The sequence below is a fragment of the Leiobunum rupestre genome, chromosome 4, assembly GCF_980474605.1.
Source record: "Leiobunum rupestre chromosome 4, qqLeiRupe1.1.hap1, whole genome shotgun sequence".
NCBI lineage: Eukaryota > Metazoa > Arthropoda > Arachnida > Opiliones > Sclerosomatidae > Leiobunum > Leiobunum rupestre.
This window is the reverse complement of record NC_143387.1, coordinates 66,614,527-66,627,531: the sequence shown is the minus strand read 5'-3', so window position 1 is coordinate 66,627,531 and position 13,005 is coordinate 66,614,527. Positions and strand designations below refer to the sequence as shown.

General features: G+C 37.9%; 1 protein-coding gene across 1 annotated transcript in view; it reads left to right on the top strand.

Moving 5' to 3' along the window:
* LOC149948801 (fibroblast growth factor receptor 4-like) overlaps positions 1-13,005 on the top strand; it is a 40,773-nt gene that overhangs the window by 18,020 nt on the left and 9,748 nt on the right. Inside the window, exon 2 of the mRNA XM_090173934.1 lies at positions 2,620-2,700. Coding sequence (XP_090030060.1) covers positions 2,628-2,700 — 73 coding nt within the window. The 5' untranslated portion in view covers positions 2,620-2,627. The remainder of the gene's footprint in view (positions 1-2,619; positions 2,701-13,005) is intronic.

Below are 13,005 nucleotides of genomic sequence, written 5' to 3'. Positions count from 1 at the left end.
GAATAAGAGTTTTGAAAGTTCTAATTAAATTAATATTTAGTTAAAATATTCGATATTTTGCGAATTAATACAAATTAAGGTTTTGAAAGTTCTCATTAAATTTATAATTGGTAAAAATATTAAATATTTAACGAATTACTAGGTATAATTATATTTAAAAGGTAGTACCTTAAAAGATAACAATATTGGACAAATGATGGCGCCATCGAAATGTATCGTTACGAGTCCCGTGGTATGTAAATGGTCTGAGCTCGAGCCAAAGCGGCGAATGTAGTATATTCCGTACAGGGCCCGTTGCGGGATAGATATTTTTTTAAAGGGTCAGTTAAAATATGGCCCGTCACAAGATATTTAATTCTGGCACGAAGGAGAGAGGGGTAGAAATCGAGCTCCGATATCGTGTTGCCAAATTATAAATCACCCGGCGCTGCCCCGATTGGGGTACTTCCCGGCTCATTTAATAAGAATGCCATAGATCGAAAGAAAATAGGGGCGAGGAAATAGGCCTTGCCGTTTTTTCCCTCTCGAGAATTCGAGTTTTCTGGAAGCCATTTCGAGTGGGTGGTTATTCACACCTTTGTTTGGAGTCGCTGTCTCGTTTAAGGACTTAAGTTCGACCAGCAGTTAATAATTTATCTCTTACGAGATAAGTTTCCATTTAGGACATTAAATACGCCATTAAATTCATCTCGCATTCCCTCGAGATAAGAGGCGTCGTAAATTATATCGCGGAAAATGCGTTGATATCAGAAGTGTACTTTTTACGAGATAAGTATACGCCTAACGATATAAAATGTAGTAATTACAGTGCTTAGGGATATTTTCTAAGGGTTCGTACAGAACCTGGATATCCTGGAAAACCTGGATAAGTGAGGGGTCTGTAAAATGGAGGGAAAATGTCAGGGATAAGTCAGGGATTCAAATAATTTCGTAGAAAGTCAGGGATAAGTCAGGGATTTTAGTTAGTCAACCAAACCACACATTAACAAAGAATTTTTGACCTAAAATAATAAAAAAATGTCCAAAAATATAACCAAAAAGGTCAGGATTATTGGCAAACATTGGTCAGGGATAACCTGGAAAAGTCAGGGATTTTAGATCAGAAATTTTCTACAGTGCTTAGGGATATTTTCTTATTTATAAAATATATTTTCCCTTCGTAATAGTTTCGGATAATCACTTGTAAGCTATGTATTATATACTTCTGGTTGGACATATTCTCCTTGACATTCTCACTTATGTACACCAGCCTCTTGTCTTTATGTGATGGTGTTTAAATAGGTTTGGAATTTACAGTCAGTTTATTGGAAATTGGACAGAATAAGCGACTCACGACAGAACGTGTAGTGTACGCTTCCCAAAGGCTTTTGCACTCGTTGGCGTCCACGTTCTTGCGAATAGTGCTTGAACTAATACAAATTCCGCGTATACTTGTCTTAGGATTTCTAGTCGAGTTTTTCCAAAATGAAATGCTACCAGAGGCCCCCTTTTATATATATTTTTTAAAAAACAGGCGTGCCGTGATATCAGACAATCAAATTTAGTTTTCTTACCGAGTCAAAGACATATTTGCGACCGAAAACTATCGCTACTCCCTCTTTTGGTGGCCCTAGTAAACTAGATTGGTTAGCGTTTGGCAGTTAGTAGCGAAATAACGTTTTATGGTACGCAATTACGCATCTTACAAGGTTAGAATGGATGAAATAGAAGCTAGGAAAGGTTCAGCTTTGTATTTTATTAAAATTTTACACTGCTTTGTGTTTCTTCCTTCGTAACGCCGATCAAATACTACTCGCCGATTTAGGCATTTTCTCTAATTTAACCATAGCAAACGCTATTTCATACAGGGGCGGCATACAAATCGATTTATGCATAAAGCTTGACAAAATTTATTTTTAAGTCAATATATTGGGGGCCCCTAAATTGAGGAACCGGGGGCCAACAATAGACCATTCTGTAATATACTACTTATTTGGTTATTTACTTTGCGTATAGAGGGGCTGAAAGTTTGGCCCAATTTTTCATGAACTAGGGCGGCTCATTATTATCTTTTATCTGGCAAACATGCAACACTGGTTGGCTGGTCGATGTAAAAGATAAATATTAAATTGAATAGGTCTAGCCCATACCTCTACTTGGTGACTTGGAATGCTTATCGCGGCAGATTTTCGTCTCGATGTGGCTGACGGTTTTTTTGACGTCACTATGTTAACTTAACAAACAACAACGTGAGAGGGGAGCGCGCGCAAAGGGGATTTTTTCTCTTGTAGGCGGGGCCAAAGCCGTCAGAGTGATCTTACCATACGCGATACAGCAGGATATGCATTTCAAGTAGAGGTATAAAATCCTGGGACGGATCATAAGCCAAATTCTTAAAACCAAAGAATAATTAAAGTTGCCAGTCCTACAGCAATAACTTTAAAGTCTTTGCCAAGGGTTTGGGCGGCTTAGCTCGGATTTTATTGAAAATATATGGAGAAAAATCTCCTGGCGCCGCCCGTGATTTCATAGGTGCTATCTCGGAAGAGGGTGGTACCGCAGCGCCCCCTAGAATAAAAGCATATTTTAATTTAATTTTTACTGTCACAAATTTTATATTTATTTCAATATATTTTTCAGATTTGGCCATGTATTTCACCACTTTCTTGTTTCTTTCGCAATTCTTGTTGTTCCGAAAATGTTGGTCCGCCATGGAAGAATGTAAGTGTGCTGAATGTCTTTACAAAATCTATTTTTTATCGAAACAGTATTGTTATATTCTTCAATAAACCCTTCTCCAAGTTCTCTGAATTCTTTCCACTTAATGAGCCATGTACGAAGGTTTGGTCCCATTTTATGAACCAAAAGAAATAACAAAGTTATCTGAAAAACCTGCAAATTTAGTTGCTTGGTTAAATTTTTAAACAAACAGTTGTGTACAGTGAAATAACGATATCTCTTATATTGTGTAACTATTACATTTATAATATTGCTATATTTTGAAATATGCTATCGTAGCTATATGCCTGGCTTTAAGTATCAATCTAAAGGCTTTAACTTAAGATTTATATGTAAACCACCAACAAAAAATGACTGAGTATAAGCCTTATTTAAAACACCAACAAGAAATGACTAAACATAAGCCTTTAATTTAAACCACTAAACAAAAAATGACTAAACATAAGCCTTTAATTTAAACCACCAACAAAAATGACTGAACATAAGCCTTTTATTTAAACCACCAACAAAAATAACTGAACATAAGCCTTTTATTTAAACCACCAACAAAAATGACTGAACATAAGCCTTTTATTTAAACCACCAACAAAAATAACTGAACATAAGCCTTTTATTTAAACCACCAACAAAAATGACTGAACATAAGCCTTTTATTTAAACCACCAACAAAAATAACTGAACATAAGCCTTTTATTTAAACCACCAACAAAAATGACTGAACATAAGCGTTTTATGTAAACCACCAACAAAAAATGACTGAACATAAGCCTTTTATTTAAACCACCAACAAAAATAACTGAACATAAGCCTTTTATTTAAACCACCAACAAAAATGACTGAACATAAGCGTTTTATGTAAACCACCAACAAAAAATGACTGAACATAAGCCTTTTATTTAAACCACCAACAAAAATAACTGAACATAAGCCTTTTATTTAAACCACCAACAAAAATGACTGAACAGCCTTATTTAAAACACCAACAAGAAATGACTAAACGTAAACCTTTTATTTAAACCACCAACAAGAAATGACTGAACAAAAGCCTAGTTTTTAAAACCACCAACCAAAAAGGATTGAACAAAAGCCTGATTTTTAAATTCACAAAAACAAAAATGATTGAACATAAGCTTAATTTTTTAAAACCGATAACCAAAAAGGACTGAACATAAATATAATTTTTGAAACCAGAGAAAAGACACAGTTGCAAGGCCTACTGAAGTATAGTCTTTTGTGGAGGGTTTGGCCAGTTTAGGTTTGAATGTATAGAAGGGTCCTATAAGACGCGAAAATAGTTTTGTATGACCTAATAACGGTTCGTTATCTCCGGGTAATCGGTGATAATCCAGTAAGATACCCCGCTCATTTTTCGTCTAAGTACCAGGTAATGAGGGGTAATTAGACTCGAAGGCCAAATGAAAGAGGGAATTTATCGGTCCCACGGCGGAAGGGTAGACTCTTCCAGCGTCCTAAAAATATCCGCTTCCCCCGTTTTCGGTTTGACCGGGACAAAAGTTATTAGGTATAATAAGTAATGTCTCTACAGATAGAAAAGTATTTTGGGATGTTTATCTCCGCGTCAGAGTTAGGCGGGCGATGGTGGCTCATCTGACAGTTCTGTCAAAGGTAGTGTCACTGCCGTGATGCGAATAGACTACTGCCGATGAAGATGTCAGATAAACCTTGAAACCAACTCTGGATTTGTGTCAATTTCAATTGGCAATGTAGGATTTGTGTTGTAGGCAATTTTCCCCGTAAGATTAGTTAGGCGGAGGAAAGTAAACTATGACTGGACCTATAGGAAAGAAATCGCGGGCATGATCCCGGGATTTTTGCCTATAAAGTTTTGTTCCCACTAGCACGCGTAACGGAGAGTTTCTCAACTTTGGCACGTACAATATTATGCCGCGTAAGCAAAATTACATTATTCAGTGCGCTAGTGACAAATAAGCTAAAAGTCACATTTTCACGCTAGCTAGTAACGGGTAAAAAACCTAAAAATCTGCTTCCGCTATTTGCCAGCATTAAAATATTACTTTAACGCCAATTGTGGATAATTTTAAATTAAACGAATTGGCTTAGTGCAAGTGAAAAATATCTGTCGAAACAAAGCGACCCGGAAAATTAAATTTCTTGCAGCGGAGGCGGATTTTAGGTATTTTTAATCGCAACTAGCATGCATAAAAATGGTGCTTGAATGGGCAATAGCCCTAGCTTCCGCCAATGCTCACACGTGACGCTCCAGTCTACAACGTACTGCCGCAGGCGTATACCTCATAACGATACTTTCTAGACTGCCACGCCACGAGTAGGTATTGTTTCTAAGCGCGCTATTTTAAATTTTGACGCGTACAAAAGTTTTCCGTGTGAAAATATCGATGTTAGTGGAAACTAAGCTTAAAGCCCGATTCTCACTAGGGCGCGTAACGGCGTGTTTCTCAACTTTGGGACTTACAAAGTTTTTCCGCGCGTTAAGAAAAACTATTATTACGCCCGCTGGTAGAAACTAAGCTTAACTTCGTGTGACAGTAAATCTCAACTTCAAGGAGAAATTTTTTTCCTTTTGTTTAATTTTTCTATTTCGCTCACTTCGGGATCTCGGTTCGCGTCGAAATCCCATGCCCCCATTTGACCCCAATGACCTTTCTGGTATTGATTTCGCCTTTTAATAGCTGGTCCCGATTAGCTGGCGCCTTTGTTACACACAGTCATTAATCGTTATGCCGTGTGACACTATGGAAATCTTATTTGACATTGGGCGTGTTATACTTATTACTCAACGTTTTATAAGCGTTTAATTAAGTAAGTTTTACCAATTATAAGGGTGTCTGTTTTTGACCCGGCGGTTTTTTACGTGTGATTTGGTTTGTTGATGTGCTCCAAACCGTCTTCGGTATCCGGGTGACCGAGTTATATCAGCTATCTGGCAAACCTGCAAAACTTAGATACGTTTTTAAATATGTGAACCATGCAGAGGGCCAACTAATAATAATAATAATAATAATAATAATAATAATAATAATAATTATAATAATAATAATAATAATAATTATAATAATAATAATAATAATAATAATAATAATAATAATAATAATTATAATAATAATAATAATAATAATAATTATAATAATAATAATAATAATAATAATAATAATAATAATAATAATAATAATAATAATCAGCTAGGCTAATACCCAAGGCACCACCTAGTTTAGGCCTAAGTCATCAAGCGACTTTTGAAGCCATTAATTCAGGTGGTCGGGTTACAATGCGTAGGAGGGTGGTGGCAAGCCCTTCAAGACACGCGAGCCAACAGCTCCCTACACTAACTATTACCGTTTCGGTTTAAGTTTTATAGTATACAGACGAGGTGCCCAAGTCTCCGATTCTAAACATCGCCATTTTGAAGGACGAGACTAACATTTCCAAGGTCAAGGGTCGCCTTAATTGTTGTTGCTATTTTTTATTATAAGATTTTAGTATATTTTGGAGAAAAACCGATTTGTAGGTCGAAGTCAGCATTTTCCCAGTCGAGATCGCTTAAATTTTTGGAGCTATATTTTCATTAAAATACCAGCCGAAATGTACTGAGCGTGATTCGAATTTTTAAACCCAAAGAATAGTCACCGTTGCGAGTCCTACTGAAGTAGCGCCTCGTGAAGAGTTGGGTTGTTTTAGCTAGGAATTTATAGGGTGGTCTATTTCACAGAGCGTTTCTTCAAAAAGAAAATATCTTCTATAGAACCCTCGGTAATGGTATCGCGTTTCCTACGTACCTGAGCCACGCGTTATCAACATCAATCAGTCCTTTCATCAGTATTTAGAAACCTCGCGTATTCCACTTTATTCCTAAAAGCGAAAGAAAAATATATAGCTCAGTGCTTGGGCGCCGAAACATTCCGAGATATTTTTGCTAAGGTTTAGCTAATAGTTGTTGGCGTAGGAGCTATTATCCGTCTTCTAGTTGCTTCGGAAGAAGATTCTTTACCCGCGCACTCCCAAAAGGTATCGTTTTACCGAGATAGTTCCGTTCTATTCTTTGCCTCGCTTTTCGCTGCGGGAATTCCTGTCGAGTTGCGGGAGCTGCCTGTTTTTGGCATTTAGCACCCTCTTCTGCTCGGCACTGGGATTTCAAAGCGACGCGATATTGACTAAAAGGTTTTCTTCTCTGTTGTGGGCTGGATTTATTCTCGCACGTGTCGCCGGGTTTCTCTTAGTTCCTTCGAAAAATGAGTTGTTTTCGTTATCGCGAGATGGATTCTCCGCTCGCGGAAGGGAGAAAGCTCGCTGACGGGCGAATCGAAGCGCTCGTCATTATCATTCGTCATTCTGAAAAACTATTTACGACAGTTTTGCTGCAAAGACTTTTACCGTAATCCCTCATCTTTAAACACCTTTAAACGCTTTGTTTATTACGTTTGTTTTTCCCTATATTAATTTCATCTTTTGAAACAATAGACCGACACAGGCCCGTCTTAAGACCTTTTGGGGCCGTGGGCTAAATTATTTTTAAGACCTTTGCGATCCCCAACGGTCAGCCTTTGTGTGTCCGTTGTCTAAATTCAACTACACAATAATCAAAACAAAAGTATAAGATAAGACTACTGAAAATAAGATTTTTACTGACAGTGATTCGCTGTTAGGTTTTAGAAATTGTAGGTACCGTATGATACGCGATGTGGCGATGAGTCAAATTACTTTAGACGTAACTAAAAGATACATAATATTAAATGAGCATAAATAATATTTACCAACTAAACCCTTATCCCTAGCCGGGGCCCCAAAACTGGCTGGGGGACCTGGGCTGTAGCCCATGCCTTAAGACGGCCCTGGACCGACATTTTTAAAGTCTGAAACAAACAAACTTGAAATTATCGAAAAAAGTATAATTATGTACGGCCGATTTTAGTTTTTTACATAAAACATTGCTTAAAAAATGAATTAGTGACATGTTGAATGAATAAAAGCATCAGAATGGATCCTGTAATGGCTTGCTACAAATGTTTGCTTCCCGGTAACGGTTGAAAGGAATGGGCGTTTACATAACGCTCTATCCAAGTGATTTTTACCACCATTAACACCATTAACCATGTTCAATATTAAATAAATGAATAACCAAATCTATCCCTGCATTTTGTATTAAAGGACACACCGTTATTTGAAAAATCTTAGTGAAAATAGAGTAGAGGGAAACTAGTACAAGTCCACCGCCGGTGTGGTCACGGAATCACTGAAAAATGCAGTCCATATTTCAGGTAGCTCCTCCAATTTTCGCAGCTCTGACCAATTATTATTATTATTATTATTATTATTATTATTATTATTGATTATTATTAGCATTTACTATTTTCGGAAACTAGCGAAATTTGATGATACTGTGGTCCTTTAAGTTTCGAGGTATAATTTGAGCTAAAATTTGAGCAGCTTCTTGACTCAACTAGAACTTTAGTTATACAAACATTTCTTGAAGAAACACGACCGGAATCGTTTTCCTTCTTTAATCAAAACGCATAAGCGCGTGGAGTGTTTGTGGGCGTAGCGAGTCGTGGGCATCGATTTATACTAATCAAGAGGCCATTAAGAAAAATCCTCCTCTGGCCATCGAAATTGCCATTCCCAGATTTGACTGCAACAATAATAATAATAATAATAATAGAATGCTCGGCAGGCTGACACCGCCATTGGGATGGTACGCTTGATTGCCGGAGCGGGGGCCTCATCCGAATGCCCGCTAGAATTATGAAGAATAGTTGGGACAACTGTGTTTGCCCCGCTCGCGAGTGCCGAGGAAAGTGACGGGCCCGAAATAAGAAAATTCATTGCCTAGACCAGCATCTAGTGCCATCCCAGGGACACAAATTAATGGCCATCAATTGGTATAAACGGAGGGTGCAGATTGTACCAGCAATCCGTACTCTATCTTAACTGTCTGGTGAAGCTAAGCGTAACGGTACTCGCCGGGGATTGTTATTTATGTTGGGCGAGGTTAGGTGTCTTCCAACAGTCGACTCTTCGATACAAGCACTTCTTTTCATCCTCGAGTTCGTTCGGTGATCTAATCCTGGAGCCTGTCCTGTCCTGGGAGACCCTGGAAACCTTTCCTATTCGCCGGGCTAGTATAAACACCATTTAGGCGTGGAATGGTAGTAAGGGCCGTTGTTTGGGAAAAGGTGGGGGGGATTTATGAGCTTCTCCGATTTGACGTGCAGTGTCGCCCCAGTCGTCTCCCTCTCTCTGCTCCCCTTGACTATTATCCTTCTTCCGAAAATGTTCTCGATTGCTCTCTGAAGCGGGGGTGTTTTTGACTTTTATGGCCCTTTAATAGCGGTCAATCTCACTTGGCATCCTCGTTGGTCGCGTGTAAGGCTCGCTATCTCCCGCTTTCTACTTCAGGCCCAACCCTGACTGGTAGCGCTGACTCGATGTCCCCCTTAACTGGCGTCCACGACTCCCTGATGACTTTTTCAAAACAAGACTTCAGATTTCTACCCGTTTTCTCCGCACTGACTTTTACGTGAATTCCCGCCGATTCTAAAATCCCCAAAGAGACCTTTTAGGGCAGGTCCGATGGGTGGTGTAAAAATATTTTTACAATATTTGGTAGCGCTTTTTGTCTACTGGGAGGTTTTAAAAGCTCGGCGACATCGGAATTGCTACCGCTACACGCGCCTTTACGGGTGTCACTGAAGTTTTATCTCCAAAATCAGCTACCCAAAATATTTCAAGACTTTCAAAGTCGTATAATAGAAGTTCTATTTTTAGAGTTTGCACAGGCCTAAATCTATCAATTCCTTTGGTAAGCAGAGTTATAAAACGTTACTTCGAGGCAGTATAAAGTGTTTGCCAAAATTGGGGGGTCGTATGTTTAGGGTGCTGTTGGCTCCTACGAATTAGGCTTTTCAGTTTACATAGAGCCACTTAGCGGGCAACGCGAGAAGCTAAAAAACTTCTGGATTTTCGTCTGTTAAGCGGACTATTTGCTATTACAAAACACAAAGCGTTTGTTTAGCAAATGAAAATACAGCAGTTTATGAGCTGGTGCCTTGGGTATTAGCCTAGCTAATTATTAAAACAATAGTGGGGTTCAATTAAATTACAAATCACCTATTACAAACTGCACAATTTAATTATATTACAATAGCAGTTTTCCCCAGTTTGTAAATCTTCCACTAAGATAAGGAGGGATAGGTGGCACATTCCGGCCACCAGGTATAATAGAAGATAGGTTTGATTGGCGCTAATCACGTTAAAAACCAAGTCGTTAAGAGTTAAACTTTTTAGAAGGAAAATATCAATTTAAAATATGGCCATTCTAAGAACGCTTATTTCTTAAACTCCATTGGAGGACTAGAATTTGCGTAATAGTTCGAGTTAAGGTCATTGTTTTAATGTCTCGAAACTATAGAAACACGCGAAAACACTTAATAACGGACTAGAGACTCTTATAATTCCATTCCGAAAAATGTGTATAAAATAAAGTAATTTGCGGGCTGAAAGTGGAAAATTGTTTCTCGGCCGAGTTCCTTTTGTGGATCTTAAGAGGAGGCGTACACAAAGAAACGTAGAAATATGCCGACCTAAGAAGAAAGTAAAATAATAATAACCAACTTGAATAGAGAAACGCGTGTGGTTCTCTCTCACGCAGTCCGCTAATGTTTTCCTAAAGAGTCCTGTTCCCAGCTCATTACACTCGCGCTCCGGCCTGGTTTGTCGAACTTGGAAACGAGCCGTTCTCATTGGTCGCTTAGGCTCACGTGGGTACGGTCAAATTTGCCTCGCAAAAAAATTTAAATTGGCGTCTTCGCGAAGAACCAGACTCTGCGGAAAATGAATTGTCCAGACGTTTTTTCGAATGCTGCGGAAAAGAAAAGATGGAATAAAAAAATATAGTATATGTTTAAGAGAGAAAAAAACAGCTCTCTTTGAAATTCGCCGACGGACATTAGCCTTATCCATCCCTCGATCATCAACAGTGAAATATACATTCTTTTAAAACGGTTCTACCCTAAAACCTCTACCCTGACTTTTTACACGCTCTACATTCAGTTTGTAATGGTGGCTTCAAAATTAATGTTGTATAATATCAAATATACACCTAAACGAAGAATTAATTTATTTATGCTGTTGGCAGAATAACCATGGAACTAACTAACGCGTTAGTTAGTTCCATGGAATAACTATGTTGAGACGACCATCTTGAATTTTGCCGAGGGGGGGGGGGAGGGGGCGTGGGTACCCTCTGTGAGGCAAATGCCCCCTTCTAAGTTTTATAACATTAATAAAGGTATGAAAATTGCTGTTCAACCTCACGTCCGACATTTCCGAATTTTGCGTACGCGATTTTGAATCTCGTGATTTCAGAAATCAGAAATTGATTTTGCGATTTCAGGGCACGATTTTGGTGGTGATTTTGGTTTTTTTAAGCTGATTTCGACATGTTGGAACCGATTTTCGGCCAGATTTCGGGATTTTCAAGTTGATTCTAGAGTGTACAGGATTTGTACGGATGCCGAACCCCTCGTTACGCTATGTATGGAGATTGCCAATTAGAAAAAGGTCTGCGGGAGCTCATGGGGGAAGGAAATGGAGCACTGGTTTGTTCTTCAGTCGCGACGTGGATTTGGGACAACGCTAAGTAGAAATAAATACTTTTTTGCCCCGTATCCTGGAGGGGTCGGTTTGGGCCCTTCTAAGTTTATACCCGTCACAGTATATCCAATAATTGTGGTTCGAATTAGTTGCTTTGCAGGGGCCCGGGCCCGTTCTTGGTGGCCCTGAAACTGATTCTATAAAATGTACAAATTAATAAAAACTAGGAAGTAATCTTTTTTAAATCATTTATTTAATAATAATTTTATCGTTATTAGAATTGCATCAAGAATGCGACAATAGTTGAGCTTTATCTTTGTCTATTTTTCTAATGTATTTATAAAACTATCACGGGATTGCCACCGCACCTAGAAAAACTGAAATTCCTGGAAAAGTCAGGGAATTTTTATATGGGTCTAAAACTATGGGAAATGTCAGGGAATTTTAATAAGGTCTAAAACTATGGGAAATGTCAGGGAATTTTAATAAGGTCTAAAACTATGGGAAATGTCAGGGAATTTTGATAAGGTCTAAAACTATGGGAAATGTCAGGGAATTTAATTTTGGTGGCAAATAGTAAATATTTACTAAAATTTATATTAAAAAAGTACAAAATTTTCGCACAAAATAAGTCAGGCAAAATCAGTGGAGATGATCAGGGAAAACCTGGAAAAATCAGTCAATTTGAATCTGAAAAAAAAACTGTGTATATCAGCATAGTCAAAAAGCGGATTTGAAATTATCATTAGTATTCTATATTTATTATTTTTAGAAATCAAAAGAACAAAACTTTTGACAGTCAGAAAATGGTGCAATATCTCACGGCCATTTTTTTTTAGAAATATTAAAGACATTTTCTCCGTAAAACCACAGACTTTAGTAGTAAAAAAAAGGTTTTTTTTATTATTATTTTTCTCTTCATCTCTTTTATGATTTGGACATGTAGGCGGTTACCCAGCACGTTCGGCCAGTCTAACGCGGAACACAAGACATTTCATTATGTACGTTAGTCCTTCATCTTTTGACTGTTGGGGAAAAAAAATAATAATACCGGGAGAGAACAAAAAATAAAAAACGTCTCAACCCACATGGGTTCCAATGGAGACGGTTTCTACCCCAACCCCAAACCCCCCACCCCCTTTTTATATCACAATTTATACCCTCGTACTTTGTGGCCCTCTTTTCCTAGTAAATATAATTCATTTTTTTTTATTTCTTCAATCGTATTTCTCTATTTCTTTGATAAGAAGAATTGTCCGTGTCTTCTTGTCTCTCTTTTGAAAAATTGCACGTGCGTTCCTGGCGGCGAAAACCCGAACTAAAAAATGGTATTATTACGAATGGACGGGACTTTATATTTTGCGTATAAACGTATCTATTGTTTATTTGTTTGGTTCTTTATCGTCCCAAATTTTTTCGTACACGTTTTTGTTTGGTTTCGTGGCCTAAAATAAACGTGTTCTTTGTATTTTGGTATTCGTCCGGTACTTTTATTCGTTCGAGTACTAGTACTCTCAAGAATAGAGACACTTCCTATCCGGACTTATAGGGTAAATTTTCTTGTTGATTTTTACAGTGTGTTGAATCAAAAGTAAAACTTTAGTATTCTAAAGGAAATCAAGTTTTTCGAATTTGAAACAGAGCCGTGCAGAAACATTTAATTTTAATCCCATAAGTAACTTAAATCTAAAGATATAC